The 17,495-nt window shown below is 42.9% G+C and overlaps 2 protein-coding genes across 5 annotated transcripts in view; one reads left to right on the top strand and one right to left on the bottom strand.

The window, feature by feature from the left end:
* B3GNT5 (UDP-GlcNAc:betaGal beta-1,3-N-acetylglucosaminyltransferase 5) overlaps positions 1 to 16,546 on the top strand; it is a 35,992-nt gene extending 19,446 nt beyond the window's left edge. For 2 of the 4 annotated variants that reach the window (XM_039488978.1, XM_039488979.1), the window contains exon 2: positions 10,848 to 16,546. In XM_039488978.1, the coding sequence (XP_039344912.1) occupies positions 11,187 to 12,323 (1,137 nt within the window). In that variant the 5' untranslated portion in view covers positions 10,848 to 11,186 and the 3' untranslated portion in view covers positions 12,324 to 16,546. Of the gene's footprint in view, positions 1 to 10,483; positions 10,608 to 10,847 lie in introns of those variants that run through there. The other 2 variants (XM_039488981.1, XM_039488980.1) reach the window with 2 other exon arrangements.
* The window catches only part of MCF2L2 (MCF.2 cell line derived transforming sequence-like 2), a 293,975-nt gene that overhangs the window by 122,158 nt on the left and 154,322 nt on the right, over positions 1 to 17,495 (bottom strand). The window lies entirely within an intron of this gene.

Here is a 17,495-nt window from a genome sequence, read left to right as displayed (position 1 = left end):
CCGAAGTCATGGGGCTGTGTATAGCTTATATAAATAAGTGTGAGGTTTTAAGGGACCAGATGTCCATTTCAGGCTAATGTGACTTCAAGTTTAAAATGTTAAACCTACATGTACCTAAAGTTAGGCTAGTAATGCCATATTTTGAGCTTCAGATACAAGTCTGAAAATTTTTTGCTCTTGGATCCTAAACGTGCTACAATTTAAAAATGAGCTCAGATGGGAGCGGAAGTGGGCTCTGCAGGCCCCGAACTGATAAATGCTAACTCATAAGATGAACATGATTATAGGAACCTATCATTCTCTTCTGCTCTCCCTCCCATGCCTATTCACTTACTACTTTGTTCATCTCTCTGCAGCCCATCCTACTTCTCCCCAAAGTAGGTTTGTTTTGCACTGTGGTCAATTGGTCTGAAATCCTTCGTGTCTTGACATCCTCAATGTTTAATGAGAGGTTTAGGGAACACAAAACTGTAATTTGATTGTGGAACAACAGCTTTTATCTTATCTACATTACACAAATGTGCTGCAGCCATTCAGAGAATACATGCAGTACTACAAACAATAGCTTCTGAAATCTTGCATTACTGTATAATGCCATAATCAAATAAACTTAAGTGGGCCTGGCCACTTCTAGATGTATTTTAACAGATTATCATATTCAGTTATTAGGCAGCCAGAGCTACTTCAAGAACATGGTCAGCACCCAGGAGGGTGAGGCAGAGAAAACAAATGCCCTACCATAGGTGCTAGAACTAGGGGTGCTGCCATAGCCCCTGGCTTGAAGTGGTTTCCATTATATACAAGGTTTACAGTTTGATTCAATGGCTCCCAGCACCCCCACTATACAAATTGTTCCAGCGCCTCTGTGCCCTACAAATCCTAATCTGTATTTTAGGAATGTTGCCCTGTGAATTGATAATGGTGTCTGCATCACACTCAGGGGCGGCTCCAGACCCCAGCACGCCAAGCGTGTGCTTGCGGCGGCATGCCGCGGGGGGGCGCTCTGCCGGTCGCCAGGAGGGCGGCATGCGGCTCCGGTAGACCTCCCGCAGGCGTGCCTGTGGAGGGTCCGCTGGTCCTGCGTGGCTTCGGTAGAGCTGCGGGACCAGCGGACCCTCTGCAGGCACGCCTGCGGGAGGTCCATCGGAGCCGCGGGACCGGCAGAGCGCCTCCCACGGCATGCCACCCTGCTTGGGGCGGCGAAATGTCTAGAGCCGCCCCTGATCACACTGTCTTCTGGGGTGGACTAGGAAGTTCGCAATTCTTCTTTGCTCCTATCATCATCTTGCACAAAAGATCTCAATCTCTGAACACGTTGAAGGGATATGGCCACTTACATGCATCTTGCCATTTAGCTCTGAGAACAAAAGCAGCAGTATAGCCGCCCAGATTCTCTTGCTGCACTTTTTTATGTGGGTATGTCTGTTGTGCAATCTGAGGTGAGATTGCGGCTCAGGGAGGCCTAATCCAGCTAGCACTGCGCCTCCCCCACCAAAAAGAAAAAAGCAGTGAGGATACGGCAGCATGGACTACACAAGCACGCCTGGAATCCTGGTTACATACTTGCATTCCTAGTGTGCGCTGCCATGTTTGTACTGAGCTAGTTAAGATTGCATCAAGGGAAATACCAGATTACATCAATTTTTACTTCTAACTGGAACATCCCCAGCTGCTCAGGTTGAAAAGGGGCAACTGTATAATACAAAGAAAGTTATACTCTCATATGGTAGTAATAGAAAGTAAGAGAGACAATATCGTTGTTTCTCTTTCAACCCTCAAGTCAACTTCCTTCCTGAGCAAAATGTGAATTCTCCATCTGGAGTCCTTTTTCTTTGCGCTTTTAATAGAAAGTTAAACAATTACTACCCATCCTTCATGGGGACCCCATCTTGAAAGAAATCTTTCCCAAACCACCTCTTTTGGCCTTCTAAACAACCCCACAACCACGCCAAGCTCATAAGGAAGCTCCCTGCAGACACAGAACATACCAACTCAAAGCAGCATCAGACCCTGCCACCAGGGGCGGCTCTACCTTTTTGGCCGCCCCAAGCAGTCATGCGCGGGAGGCGCCTGGGAGCAGCGGACCTCCCGCGGGCATGACTGCAGAGGGACCGCTGGTCCCGCGTGGCTCGGCTGGACCTCCCGCGGCTGCGGACGGTTCGCGGGTCCGGCGGCTCCGCTTGAGCTGCCGCAGTCATGCCTGCGGGACGAGCGCCCCCTCCGCAGTTATGCCTGCGGCAGGTCCAGTCGTCCCGGGGCTCTGGTGGACCTCCCACAGGCATGACTGCGGCAGGTCCGCCGGCCCAGCCTGCCGCGCCCGAGGAGCAGGGGACGGGCCGCTCCTCGGCTCGCAGCGGCAGGATGAGCTGGGGCCCCAGCCTTTTGCCGCCCCCTAGATTTTGCCGCCCTAGGCACCAGCTTGTTTTGCTGGTGCCTAGAGCCGCCCCTGCCTGCCACAACAACAGATACAAAATTTGCAGACCTATCTCCACAGCTACAATGATCCATACCTCCCACAAAACAGTTTTCAAGATTTCTGGGTCCTATGCATCACAAGAAGTGGTGTCCCTCTCCAGTGCATCAAATGCCCCACAACAACAAGGATGACACCAGACAATCGCTATGCTCATGCATGAACTTGCCCAGAAAAATTATAAAAAACAAAAACACCTTATCACTCGTGGGCAAACACTTTTCACAAAGCAATCACTCCATGTGTCATTGTGCAGGATTCCTTTGTGAACAACACCTTCAAAAGATGAGCCTGGAAACTTAAAATCATGGACTCAAGGGAGACACTGGTTTTATGGCTTAAGAACTCCTCTGTAGTCATAGGACAAAGTAGGATTAATTGCCTACTTGACTTTCAGTGGAAGCAGCAAAGAATCCTGTGGCACCTTATAGACTAACAGACGTTTTGCAGCATGAGCTTTCGTGGGTGAATACCCACTTCTTCGGATGTGAAGAAGTGGGTATTCACCCACGAAAGCTCATGCTGCAAAACGTCTGTTAGTCTATAAGGTGCCACAGGATTCTTTGCTGCTTCTACAGAACCAGACTAACACGGCTACCCCTCTGATACTTGACTTTCAGTGGTCTCCTGCAATGTGTTATGCTTAACAATCTGTCCCACCTTTATTTAATTATGACACTCTGGTTACTTTTTCCAGACCTGTGGAGGAGCTCTGTGAAGCTTGACAGCTTGCTTCTTCTGCCAACAAAAGTTGGTCCAATCAAAGACATTACCTCATCTACCTTGTCTCTCTAATAGAAATCAGTTTTCTTCTTCCATGTTGCACACATTAGTGTGTAGGGTAGGTGATTCATGAGTGCTATACTATTGGAAAATCCTCCAAGAATACTGAAGCATATGTGGGAAGATGCCTGGTCATTCTGAGGATAGGAAATTAAATGGACAATAAATGCTCTTCTCTGAAGCGGGACTGACTGACTGTTTTTAACTAATCCTTGCAAAGTGCATGCAGATACTGCAATAGAGCTCTCTAAATTCCAATGCTAATCTACATCTATCTGCTAAATAAACTTTGCTAGTATCCCTTATTCAGTTTTTGCCAGCAGCGAAAGACTGCCCTGTACATACACTGTGATTTGATGGAGGAGTTTTGTGTTAAAAAGGGGACCTTGTTAAGCCCTAATAAAGGTAAATCTCACAATGGATACACCAAGATAATCTCTCTGATAGCAACAGTAATTCGACTCTATAAATCGAGTGAGGCAAAGTTGTATCTTTCATAGGTAGAACTAAGGTGTTTGTGTAACACCTATTATTAAAAGCAAAGGAGTGGGAAGGAAGAAAAGCAAACTCTGGAGGTGGGAGGGTATAACTCCTCCTGTATCTCTGCCCCTTACCTCCTGTCAGTCTCCTTCCTTCCTTTCTTTTGGCATGGTTACACTTGCAGATATAGGACACTGAGTTAAACCCACATTTGTAGAGTGCAGTAGGGAAAGCGCTGCAGTCTGTCCACACTTACAGCTTCAAGCGCACTGGCGTGGCCACATTTTGCCACACTTGCAGTGGCATTGGGAGTGGTGCATTATGGGCAGCTATCCCAGCATGCAGGTGACTGCAACATGCTTTTCAAATGGGGGTGGGGTGTAGTGTAACAGGGACTGTGTGTGTATGTGGGGGAGAGAGTGGGTTTTTTGGGTGCTGAGTGTGTTAGCATGCTGTCTTGTACGTTCAGTGGAAAATACAGTAGGAAGATATACTTATATACACACACACATACACAGAGGACATGAAAAAATGGGTGTTGCCATAGAACTATAATGAGAGTAATCTGTTGAGGTGGGCTATTATCAGCAGGAGGGAAAAAACTTTTATAGTAATAATCAGGATGGCCCATTTCCAATAGGCAACAAGAAGGTGAGAGTAAGGGGGGCAGGGGGGAATTAGCATGGGGAAATAAGTTTTACTTTGTGTAATGACCCATCCACTCCCAATCTTTATTCAAGCCTAATTTAATTGTGTCCAGTTTGCAAATTAATTCCAATTCTGCAGTTTCTCATTGGAGTCTGTTTTTAAAGCTTTTTTGTTGTTGGAGTATTGCAACTTTGAGGTCTGTAATCGAGTGACCAGGGAGGTTGAAGTGTTCTCCAACTGGTTTTTTGAATGTTATAATGTTATAATAACCTATCCTGAAAGACGATCCCTCACTCTCACAGATCTTGGGAGACAGGCCAGTCCTTGTTTACAGACAGCTCCCTTTCCCCCCCCCCCCCCACCTGAAACACATACTCACCAGCAACCACACACCAAAAACACTAACCCAGGAACCTATCCTCACAACAAAGCTTGTTGCTAACTCTGCCCACATACCTATTCAGGGGACACCATCATAGGACCTAATCACATCAGCCACACTATGAGAGGCTTGTTCACCTGCACATCTACCAATGTGATATATGCCATCATGTGCCAGCAATGCCCCTTTGCCACGTACATTGGCCAAACCAGACAGTCACTACGCAAAAGAATAAATGGACACAAATCGGACATCAAGAATTATAACATTCAAAAACCAGTCGGAGAACACTTCAACGTCCCTGGTCACTTGATTACAGACCTCAAAGTCATAATACTCCAACAAAAAAACTTCAAAAACAGACTCCAACAAGAAACTGCAGAATTGGAATTAATTTGCAAACTAGACACCATTAAATTAGGCTTGAATAAAGATTGGGAGTGGATGGGTCATTACACAAAGTAAAACCTAACCATGCTAATTTCCCCTCCTACTGTTACTCTCACCTTCTTGTCACCTGTTGGAAATGGGCCATCCTGATTATCACTACAAAAGTTTTTTTGGTTTTGGATTTTTTTGGTTTTTATCCCCTGCTGATAATAGCCCACCATAACTGATTACTCTCGTTATAGTTAGTATGGCAACACCCTTTTTTTTTGTCCTGTGTGTGTGAGTATTTTCCACTGCACGCATCCGATGAAGTGGGTTTTAGCTTATGCTCAAATTTTAGTCTCTAAGGTGCCACAAGTACTCCTCCTCCTTCTTACAGCAAATTTTGTAGCTCCTTTCATCTCACTGCATCCTAGAGTCCCTTTCAAACAAAGTGTCAATTGAAGGTAAAAGGATATGAAATTTTGTAATCAGCCATATATGCATGGCATCACTTCTTCCCCTCCCCACCCCCGAAATAAAAAAAAAAACCCACCTAATATTGAAACTGCAGGGGAAACTATAGTTCCTGTAAGAAGAACCCTATATCCAATGCTGTAGAATGATGGTCCTCTAGTTCTAGAGGACAAAAGCAAATCTCTTGGTGCCTTTCTTATCCTAAGCATTCTAAGGATTTCCACAAAGTAATAAGTTTAGCAGTAGGGTAGTAAGATCTAACCCATATCACTCTGGACAACTTAATTAGTTAACTCATTGATATTGGAAAACAACTCTAGAGCCTGGTTCTGCCTTCACCATGGATTAAGGCCTACTATTGTAGGCAGGGAATTTCAGGAGCATCTCAGATTGATCATGCTGCTTTTCATCCCACCAGAGAGCTTGTCACCAATGGTCTCCCTTAATTCAGAGGGATGGAAACGAATACATTTTTTCCCAATAGTGAATCGGCTTGGTTTTATTTTGTGGCTAGTGGGGGAGAAGTGAGACCAGCTCCAAAAGAGCAATGTTTGTACTTATGATACTGTTTTGGTCTCATCAGGTGCCTGGCCCCAGAACAATAGTGACTCAGAGGGTACTGTTACAGTCACTGAGAGACTGTGAGTTTGATTTCTAAACTTGGTTTGCACGTCTAGTATTGCTGGAAACTGCATCCCCATTGGGTATAAGTACTGCCTCTCCTCCTATAGGCTTGGAGGTACTTCCCTCCCATCATGGCTACTCGGGGGAGGGGGGGGGCATGGATCAGCGTTCATGTCACGCTCATCTTTAGTACCCAGCCCAAGGAAGCTAATGATCCAATTTGTGGACTAAATTTGGTGATGAATCCTGGTCACGTGCCACCGAGGCAAGTTGCGCATACATTAAGAAGATGGCTACTCTGTTAATTAGTCAGAGGAGATGACTGGCTCCATAGTGTCCCCATATTGGCTAACATAACTCAAGACCTGAACTCTGATCCACTGCAGCACTGAGTTGCCCAACAATCTAAACTGAAGTTGATCTACTTTGTAGCAAGAGTAGTCTTCAAAATTCTGCTAGCATGAGGACTAAACCTACCTCTCTTGTACATGGAAAATACAGATGTGGGAGAGCCACCCACCTGCAAGAAAAGGATTAAACTCAGCCCCTCCACAGTATACTTATGCCCTACTAGCTTCTTAGGAAATAGGTTCTGCTGCCCCTGGGTTTTCATATGTGGCTCTGGTTAGTAGGCATCTGCAGCTTGACCTTGTTAGCTTTCTGAAGCTGTTTTGTCTATTCAGTTCCAGAGCCTCCTGACTATTGTGAGGGGGATGGGAGGGAGGGAGAAGCTTCTGCTACTCTCACTTCTTTGCTATCTACTTTTTTTTTTTGGGGGGGGAGGGAGGTCCTCCACCTTCAGTTAATGTTGGTTTGAAATTGAAATGTTAATGTTTAAATATGAAATTGACTTTGACAGTTCCTTGTTTGCAAGTGGTCCATTTCACCATCACTTTTCCAACCTAAATAGTGGTATTCTCAGGCTGCTGCTTGGTAAACAGACACTAAGCTGGAAAAATTGATGACAAGGCAATGCAATTGGCTCAAAGGTTATTTGAGTAACTGTTTTTGAAAACTTAAACTCTCTTGGAAATGGCAACTTGGATTTCCCATATTCACCAGAAGGGCTTCTCACTGGCACATAAATTGTTTGTGCTATGGGTTAACTTTAGATTCTTGCACAGTTAGTTAACAACACTATATTTTCAATAAATAAAATATCTGCTTAAGCTATTTAGGATTACATTTCTTACCCCCCCCCACCCCCCGCAGTGGAAGAGGGAAGTGGAAGCGAGAACAGTTTAGGAAGAAAGAGGTGGTTTTCTGTCCTGATAAAACGTGCAGTATGGTGTGCAAAATGTTGCCAGTTGATGAGAAAACGATTATAAATGGCTTATTGCTACTTTACCGAAACCACTTCTTCCCTGTCAACCCCCACTCCAAACAAACAAACCAAAACAACACAACCACCAACCAGTTCATTCCAGGGCTTAAATTCTTTGAGTATTTCCTGGATTCTCTCCCTGTGTGCCCCACCTCCACCCCTCCATGCCATTTAAAAACTCCGGGACAATTTAAAATATTTACTGGAGCTCTGCTCTGGACAGCTCCATCTGAATTTAAGCCCTGGCTCATTTAATATCTGGATTTCGGTAACCCTCCAGCTTCTCATGTGCATTCTGCTTACCCACTGAAACAAGAGTAAGCCTTGCAATGGCATTCTGTTGTAGAGAGTTGCTGAGTTTTTAACTCAGTGGAGGTGCATTGTGTAACTTATGTATCCAAAATAAAAAGGGTTTAAACTGATGCTATAAAAAGTGCTGATTGGTTTATTTATCAGACTGCTCATACAGCTGTTTTGTTGTGCACCACAGTCTGCAAGCCTTAGTTCTACGACCCCGTGCTATCATTTAGCAACCTGGCCTTTCCATCAGAAACTAAGCCATGGAATTGTACCAAGTTTTGTTCTAGCTAAGCGGCAAGTGACTGTCTACACTGTGGTGTCTATTTTGTCAGCTCAGGGCATGAAAGTTTAGATGCAAAATACATGTGTCCCAGGTAATGCATGTTTGCAGGAGTAGAAATAATTAACTCTGCTTTAAGAGGCTGCATTTGTGACGTGATTTGGTTGGTGTGGAGGAGTCTTTCCTTTTTGAGATTAATGTATTTAGAACTGGTAAATCTTAATGGCATGAACACCTTCTTTGTTGGATGGCTAGGTGGCTTGATTTATCTAATGGTTAGCCCTTATTTGTTTGATATCAGGGGTGAGGAACTAGAACCGCTTACCTACTCAGTCTATGCTTTGTTTGTTAGATGGTAGAGACTGTTTTGTGTGTGTGTATAATGTATATAATGAGAGAAATCATATAAAAATTTCTCTCCATTTAAAAAAAAATCATCCATGTGGGGAGGGAGAGTGGGCAAGCTTACTATGCTTTAAAACTTTATTAAAGATACAGCGGTGTTTGACACCAGTGGCAACTACTAAATTGCTTTCAAAAACTTTATAGATTTGTAGATGAAGACTGGAGATGCATAAACTTAAAATGAACAAAAGCAACATCCATGTGTAGAAACGTGGTGCTTGATTGAAGCTTTACTAGGGGGGTGGATAGAGTGCTTTCAGAGGTAGCAACTATCTAGGCCAGTTCATGCCTCCTACCAGGTCTGTAGGTTGCCAGGTAGCTGAGGTCCCCTTATCCCTTGCTTAGGATGACCAGACCGCAAATGTGAAAAATTGGGACAGAGGGTGGGGGGTAATATAAGCCTATTTAAGAAAGACCCCAAAATCAGGATGGTCCCTATAAAATCGGGACATCTGGTCACCCTAGCCTTGCTCGATCAATAAGTAGGGCTGGCTTTGCAGGTTCAGGAATTTCTTCCCCCTCCCCCTCCCCCTCCCAAAGGAGGCATAGATCTTGAATGAAGTGATGGGACAAGGTTGGATAATGATACTTGTAAGCGCACGTTACAAGTGGGTGCAGCCCTTGCCTCAGTCTTCCATCAGCACAAGAATTGCTCCCTAAGCATCACACAACTTCCCTTCACTTATTACAATGCCGGGTGTTGCCTCCCCTAAGGGAGAGACAGGCAGCCCCCCCCCCCCGCCGGAGCTGGGGGCCGCATCCCTTAGTACTGCAGGGGACAGGCGGGTGCTGCGGGGGGAGGACGGAGTTGAAGCCTGGCTGGCCAGGCTCGAAGGGGTGGGCGCTGGGGGACCCGGCGGGGGGGAGGGCTTCAGGGCTCCGCGACACCGGCACAAGCAGCGGCTTGCCCCGGGGAGCCCTGCGCGGGAAGGGAGGGCGGTGCACCCCTCCCTCAGTGTGCGCCTTCCCTCCCCCCTCACAGGTGCGTTCAGGACCCCCCTCCCCGCCCCCGGAAACGCTGTCCCCTGTGGTGCGGCAGGGGGGGCAGCGGCACCGGAAACGCCCCTCGGTGCCCGAAGCGCCCCGCCCAGCCCGAGCGGAGGTAACTGCGGGGCGGCGGTGAGGAGCCCCCGCAGGGACCTGCAGCACGAGCCGCCGCCTCAGCGGCGCCAGGGCGCCCCTTTCCCGCGCTCTGCCCGGGGCTGAGGGGAGAGGGGGGCTGTCCCGCCCCGCCCCCCATCGCTCCCCGCCCCCATTACGAATTGGGAGGGGGGCTGCCCCGCCTCTCTGTGGCCCCCCAACACGTTCCGATCACCCCCATTTTCCTCAGCCCCATGAGGGTGCAGGGCTGTGGGGCGCCGGCCCAGGGGTGTTCCCCAGCCCTGCGGCTCCCTCCCAGCACCAGGGACTGCAGTCGCCTCCCACTGGACCTGTGCCCCCAGGGATGTCTGTGACCCAGCCTGCATTGGGCCCTTGGGTGGGGCTGTTAACCCCTAGAAGTCCTCAGTGCAGGGAGGGTAGACACGGTTCAGGAGTGTTTAGCACCCTGCTGTGATCTAGATTTAAAAGAGAACCCCAGTGCCTAAGGGTAGCCTTGCTGCCTGTGTGCCTGGAAAAACCCTGGCTTGAGTCAGGCTGGATAAAGTAACCACGCAGAAGCCTAAGGGCATGCTTTGCATGGGGAAGGTAGCAAAGAAGGCAGGTATTTTAAGGAGTTCACTGTCTAAAGACACCATTTGTAATCAAACTTCTCACCCCCCCCCCTAGTTGCTAGCCATAAAAGTCACATTTATGTCTGAATCTCTTTTCCCTTCTACTTTTGAGAACTTTTGTAAGGGAGTAAGTGAAAGATTAGAGAGGAAATCCATTTTGACAGCAATTTTGCTATCTTCCCCTCCCCCCATGTAATCAAAACAGTTTTTCTTCTTTTTAAGAGATCCATGTAACCAACAGTGAGCAGCTACATGGGGGTAGAGGTAAGAATGAGACTTGTATAAAGCCTGGAAGTGGGGGATGTGATTTCCCTCCCCTAAAAGTCTCTGGGAGCTGATCAGCCTTCCAGGTGAGGATGGCTGTCTTTTTAGGAACCCTCCATGTGTATAATTTTTGCTTTCTCTGACCTTTTCATTCTTGTGACAGTTGAATGTATGTAGAGGGTGGTTCTCCCTGCTCTAGATGTGCACAAAGACCGTGGCTCTCCACTAATAACTTGCTTCCAAAAAGAACAATTTAATCTGTATATATAATTGCTTTTAGGTCCTTACTAAAACAGTTTTTTTTTTTCCCTTCCCACCTTTGATAGATCTCCGCCTCTCTGAAGCAAAGGAGTATGTAAGAAAACATCAGTTTGGAAGCGTGCAGTTTGTTTCAGCTAAAGATGGTGCAGAGGAAAAAATCTGCTCTGCAGGTGGTGGTGTCCTTTAAACGCTTCTGCATTCTTTCACTCTTAGCAAAATGGCTTTTAAAAACAGATGACTTGTGAATCTGTGCACATAGCTGACATTACAAGGATACTGTACAAAAGGCCACATGCATTCCAACGGACATCTCTTGTGAATGGGAGATTCTATGCTTTCAAACAAAAAACACCCTAAAAACACTGATCCTTAACTGGAACAAGAATTAAAGGGACTGCATCAGAATGTTTGTTAGTTCCAGGAAAGTCAGAAAACGCCAATTTGTGCAGATACTTGCCACTTGCTTTGTACTGTCTCTCATGATTTTCTGGACACCACTTGATAATCATATTGTGAGCCATATGAAGTCCTATTCTTACAGATACCTCATAAATAGCTACAACTTTGTGAATGATAGCCTGTCCCTTAGCAGGGAAAACCTGGACAGGGTAGCAAGATACCGATATTTGATCAACCACAAGGAGAAATGTCAACAGCAAGAGGTCCTCCTTCTATTGTTTGTAAAGACTTCTCCAGAAAACCGGCATCGGCGAGATGCAATTCGACAAACCTGGGGTAATGAAAAATATATATATTCTCATCTTAATGCCAACATTAAAACTGTTTTTGCTTTAGGACGACCAACAGATCATATGCAGAGAGCACAGATGCAAAGAAAACTTCTAATGGAAGACCAGAAGTATAATGATTTGATCCAACAAGACTTCTTGGATACTTTTCACAATCTTACCCTTAAGTTACTTTTGCAGTTTGGATGGGTGAATGCATACTGCCCACATGCCAAGTTCATTATGTCTGCAGATGATGATATTTTTATTCACATGCCAAATCTTGTTGCATATCTCCAAAGTCTAGTGGAAATTGGCGCTCAAGATATCTGGATTGGGCGTGTCCATCGTGGAGCTCCTCCCATAAGAGATAAGACTAGCAAGTACTATGTTCCATATGAAATGTACCAGTGGCCTTCTTATCCTGACTACACAGCTGGAGCCGCATATGTAATATCAAGTGATGTAGCAGCTAAAGTATATGAGGCTTCACAGACCCTTAATACAAGTCTTTATATAGATGATGTTTTCATGGGTCTCTGTGCCAATAAAATGGGAATTGTACCACAATATCATGTATTCTTTTCTGGGGAAGGAAAGGCTCCATATCATCCCTGCATCTATAACAAAATGATAACCTCTCATGGACATGTAGATGACCTTCATCACCTTTGGAAGCAGGCAACAGATCCAAAAATCAAAAGCTTTTCCTCTAGATTTTTGGGTGGACTATATTGCAAAATAATTAACATTATGCTTCTTTGCAAACTACAGTATGAGGACACATATCCCTGTTCAGCTGCATTTTCCTAATACTTGAATATCTGCATAGAGATTCACTGAGCCAAAATGGAGTGACAACTTTTAACTGTTTATCCAAAATATACATAAAGTATAACATGAAAAGAAGTAAGATTAAAATGTGAATAGCTTTTAGGTCCCAAATTATTCTGCTCAGGAACTTTATCAGAATAACTCTATTGCTGTATTAGTTTCCACATACTGCACCCTGTATTTTTACACTCCTTATTCAAGGGATTTAAATCTTAATAGATATTAACTTACTTCGTTTTTTAGATATTGAAAAGCCTGTGAAAAGTAATTGAACTTGGGAGTACAGAATTTGTCAATAATCCTTATTAATTGCATTCTTCCATTTGAAAACCAGTGTGTAAATTAAGGCACATCATTTCAAGGCAACAGCTTGCAGTTGATGCACCACTTAAACATCCATAAATAGCACTTTTCAAACAAAGGGAAATGATAGTTCTGACCATGAGTAGAAGAATATGATGACAGTTTTAAAAAGTCTGAGTAAACTAGTCAAATGGTCCCCATTTCTGAATACAGTTCAGCAAAATGACTCTTTAAAAATCAAAATAAGCCACAAATGGTGCTAGTGGTGAAAGCTTACTAAAACATTTTGTTCTCTTGATTACCTAAATCCTGCACGAGATTGGGGGAGGGGAGATGGCATGCACACTGTCTTTCTAACTGGTGCTTTCAGGTAATACACGAGCTCTGTTTAGAACAGGAATTTACGAGAAGGTACATTAATAACTTCTGCAACACTGCTTCAACTACAGCAATATTTTGAAATTAAGTAACTTTTTTTTAAATCTGAAAACACTTTCTGAAGTGGTATTTTTAAACACTCCAATCAGTCATTGGTAAACTAAGAGCACATGTATTGAGTATGGCCTTCCAGTTGTATCTTTCAAAAATACACTTCTGTCTCCCTAGTTAATTTTCAAGAGGGAAGACAAGTTAAACTTCTCCATTAAATAACTCAAGGGAAATCTGTCAATGTAGTTAGTTCAGATTATTCAAAAAATTGAAGAAGCCAAATTTGTGCAAACTTGAGCACTAACAGAGAAAGATGTGAGGAGCTAAAAGTAAGGGTAGACTGCACAAAGAAGAGAGAGGGTGAAAATATTGATAGTAACATGTAAAGATGAAACATTTATTAAGAGAATTACAAAGAATCCACTAAATTGTCCTCTCAATCTAATTGGTTTCAAGCACAGATCTTTGTTTTATGGCCATGTGAAGAAGTCAGTGTCAAAATAGAAAATCTGTATCTTCAACCAAATCTATTTCATATGTTACTCTTGCCTCTTTAACATGAACAGATAGCTTAACCTTCAGTTTACAAGGCTAGAAGTAAGTGCTATTAAGACCCAGACCACCACCACCGCTTGTAATCTGATCATTCATAACCATGTCCAAAACCTCTAAAGTCCAGTTCTGGGAGAAGGACTCCACACTCTGTTGTTGTTAGTCTCGTCTTAACAATGTTTCCGCATACTTTGTGGACAGGTATTTGTTAGTAACTCCAGTAGCCAAAGCCATGGTAGCTGCTTGGATACTGGTAGATGTGGATGCAAGAGGTGGTTGTCTCTTATTTTGAGAGCTGTTTGACGTTGGTATGAGTTCCAGTGTGAACAGGGTCATAAAATCACTTCAGAATGCTTGAATTCAAATTTTCACCCAGTGGCATAGCAGCAGAAATGCAAAACAAAGGCTGGAAATGACAAGGAGTCTGTCACTTTTAGTGGAGCTTTGTCATGTTCTAGGAGGTGGACTCTTCAACTTATTTACTTTCTAAGAGAATATTCACAGTAGTCTTTTTCCCTAAATTTCCCAGCACCAACACCACCAATGCTGTAGATGACAATGTGAGGGCACTAAAGTAGACCAGTCACCGTATTTAATTCTAACTTTGCTCAGAGCAGGTCTAGATGGTCTGCTCATTTACAGTGCAGGCCAGCTGCATGTACCTTCTTGTTTAAGATAGTGCTCCCTCTATTGCAACCACCTGTAGGGCTGCATCAGTGGTAATACACAGGCATCTTAGGGGGCAAAATGGCTAGTGTCAACAAGATCCAGGAGAGAACTGTCAGCTGGTTATTGGAGCATGACTGATATTCGCCTCTCTGCAAGCCACTCTTCCAGCTGGGATAAGAGCTTGATATCTACTAGAATGAGTAATCATACAGATAAAGTGTTTCTCCAGAGTGAAGGTGTAAGGAAACCACTGGACTGACCACAGTTGGATCCAGGTGTTGACTACACAGAGAAACCTATGAAGCGAGACTTAGTCCATTACCACAGTGCAGAAGTGATGGCTGAAAAATGAGAAAATTATCCCATCCTGCTGGATAATGTTACATAATTCTGCAGCTCTAAAATGTTTACAGCAAAACAAATCCAGTTAATCCATGCTCTTTAATTAGAAAACAGGTTGATTGACACTGCTCAGAACTTGCTTTGCTTAACCAGTGTTGAAATTATAATGGCAAAATAACTAAAATATTACAAGTTATAGATCTAAATTCCTGAGAAATCTAAAAATACATTGCACTGTGGAAATACTTGTATAACTGGTGGAAATTTTTTTTGATTGCACTAGCCACTTTGAATTGACAATAACCTGTGGCAGAAATGACATAATAGAAATCCCAGCTAGTATAAAATAGTTAAAATGCAGTATGCTTTTAGATGTATACAATTAAGGCTGTGATCCTGCAAGCAAATGTAGTGATTAACTTGACTCACTTGAGTAAAGTTAAGCATATACTTACATGTTTGTAGGACTGGGGCTTAAGTTAGCATCTATAACTTGTAATTTTATTTAAAAACTTTTTTCCCATTGGGTGAAAAAATCAATGTCCCTCTTGACCATTGAAATGCTTTTGTTTACAGGAGGTCTACTTTGTTAGGAATATTCCTTATCTTAAAAACAACTTTGTAATTTGGCTTTTTATTATTTTTTGCTGCTGTTTAAGAGAAAGGGTTTATAAATTTGAAGAAAATATGATGGCACTCCTTTCAAAGAATGGAGAAGCTAGAAAATTTCTTAACTTTTGACTCTAAAGATTGACTTAAAATTCGTACTTCTTCATTTAGTTTTTGTTTTGAGAGAGAGAGAGGCATGTCGGTGCTCCAATGCAGGGCTTTCATGTTTTATTTTCACAATTAAAACATGCACCAGCCTGAATGGTCACTTCTCAATTAGCAGTTTTGACATTGTTGCACAAAATGTTTAATGCTGAAATTGTTTTTATCTGTTTGTTGGTTTGCATCAAGTTTCCTTTGATATTACAATTTTTATACAAAGAATTAAATATTTATTCTTGAAACTTTTTGCTCTATCACAAAAGACAATTGTTTTGTAAAACTTTTCTGTTTTGAATAAACAGTGTTTGTGTATTTTTATTTATTTATTTTTTAACTGGTAAATCTTTTTGCCTTTCAGAATTTCACTTCTTGTACCTGATATCATCAGCTTTAATGCTTAAAATTGAATTTCTGAATACACTGTTTAGTCTCTTCTTGAGAGAAGACTTGAACCCCACGTTAGTATGTGCTGGGTTTTATTTTTGTTGTTTTTTGTTTTCTTTGTTTAATGTGTCAGCCTTTTTAACTTCTCCTTTTGGCATGTCATCTCTTATGGAACATAATCTTTTTGATCACCCCTGAGGTCCCATGTTGCATTCATCTGCCTTCCACTGAAGGGCTCTGTGGAAGACTCCCTTAACGATGCAGTGATACGGGCTTTGCGTTTCTTGTTAACGGACAAGTGGGATTGCTGTTCATCTTACAATGTGTTCACTCCCTAAGATCTGAAAGCTTGTCCAGCATGCTTTCCAACAAAATTAACTTTTTCTACAACTTTCTTTTATGGAACTCCTCATATAGTTGCTTTATTTTAAAGCCACACGGAGACCTTAAGTAAGAGAGGAACAAATGAATGTTCGTATTTGGAAGAGGTCTGTTCCTCTCAAACGGAATTTTTAGGTCTTGGTGAGGTAGGTTCTTCAACTCCAGGAGCAGTGCTATTTGCATTCTAAGAGAATGTGTCTGCTAGCCTTATTGGGAACAGAGAGTGTTAAAGATCCACATTGCTGCTAACCTTCAAAAGTGGTATCCCTCGCAATACTAGGAACAAAATTAAGTTAGTTTTGAAAATCCTTTAAAAATTGCTGTTCCTGGAACTAAACAGAGCAGTAGTGTGGATGCTCTAAACAATCTCTGCTCCTCTAACTTATTAAATCTATGTTCAAGACTGCTACTTGTCTCTCAAGGCTTGAAGACTTTAATATTTTTAAAAGATATCAATATTTTTAACTCACCACCTTTTTAAAAAGAAATCATTTTTATTTGATAAAACTCCCATTGACTTCAGTGGAAGTTAGGAAACTAAATACCTTTTGTGGATGTGGGACTGTGTCCTGAAGCTTTTTGAGGGGGGGGAGCTTTAAAAATTGTTGTTTTCCCTAATCCACCTGTTGTTGATGACGATGACGATGACGACTGATGAGGGTCTTTTTAGTGACACACACCTTCTCTCTTGCTAACAGACTATATACTGGGAAGCTGATATTGCATTTGACAGCATTTTGTATATAAATTTAACAAAGTTAAACACTTTCTTTTCATTTAAAGTGTTAATAGTAATAATAGTAAAGGCAAAATTCAGCCAGAAACATGGCTCTTCAAGTTGAACATCTCACATTCACCATAGATAACTTTCAGACGTATTATAGTCTTAAATCCATATTTATTGTGGATTGGATTTGCAAATCTGGTCTTGAGGAGAAGAAAATCATTGAGAACTTAATCTCTTCTAAGGTTCTGACTCATGCCCATCCCCAAGGGGATAAACATCTGATTAGGGGATATGAACATGGAAATGACATTAGTTAATATAGGTTCATTTCAAATAAATAAGCCTTGCACCTTTAAAATCTGCTGCCTTTATAATGGTATAGGCTTCAAGAACAGTGTATCTTCAGCACCTGCAATGTTATGTAAATGGGAATCTAGGCTTTATTTCCTATGCTCTATTGTAAAAACTTTTGTACTGAATAGGAGCATTTTTAACAAAAGTGACCACGTAGGGTAATAAATAAAACGCCCACATACAGTAGAGAGGATTGAAAAATGCACAGGGACTATAAACCAGACTGTCTCCAATAAAGT

The sequence above is a fragment of the Mauremys reevesii genome, linkage group 9, assembly GCF_016161935.1.
Source record: "Mauremys reevesii isolate NIE-2019 linkage group 9, ASM1616193v1, whole genome shotgun sequence".
In the NCBI taxonomy this organism is placed as follows: domain Eukaryota; kingdom Metazoa; phylum Chordata; order Testudines; family Geoemydidae; genus Mauremys; species Mauremys reevesii.
The sequence above is the reverse complement of the archived record's forward strand: the minus strand, read 5'-3'. Positions and strand labels throughout refer to the sequence as shown.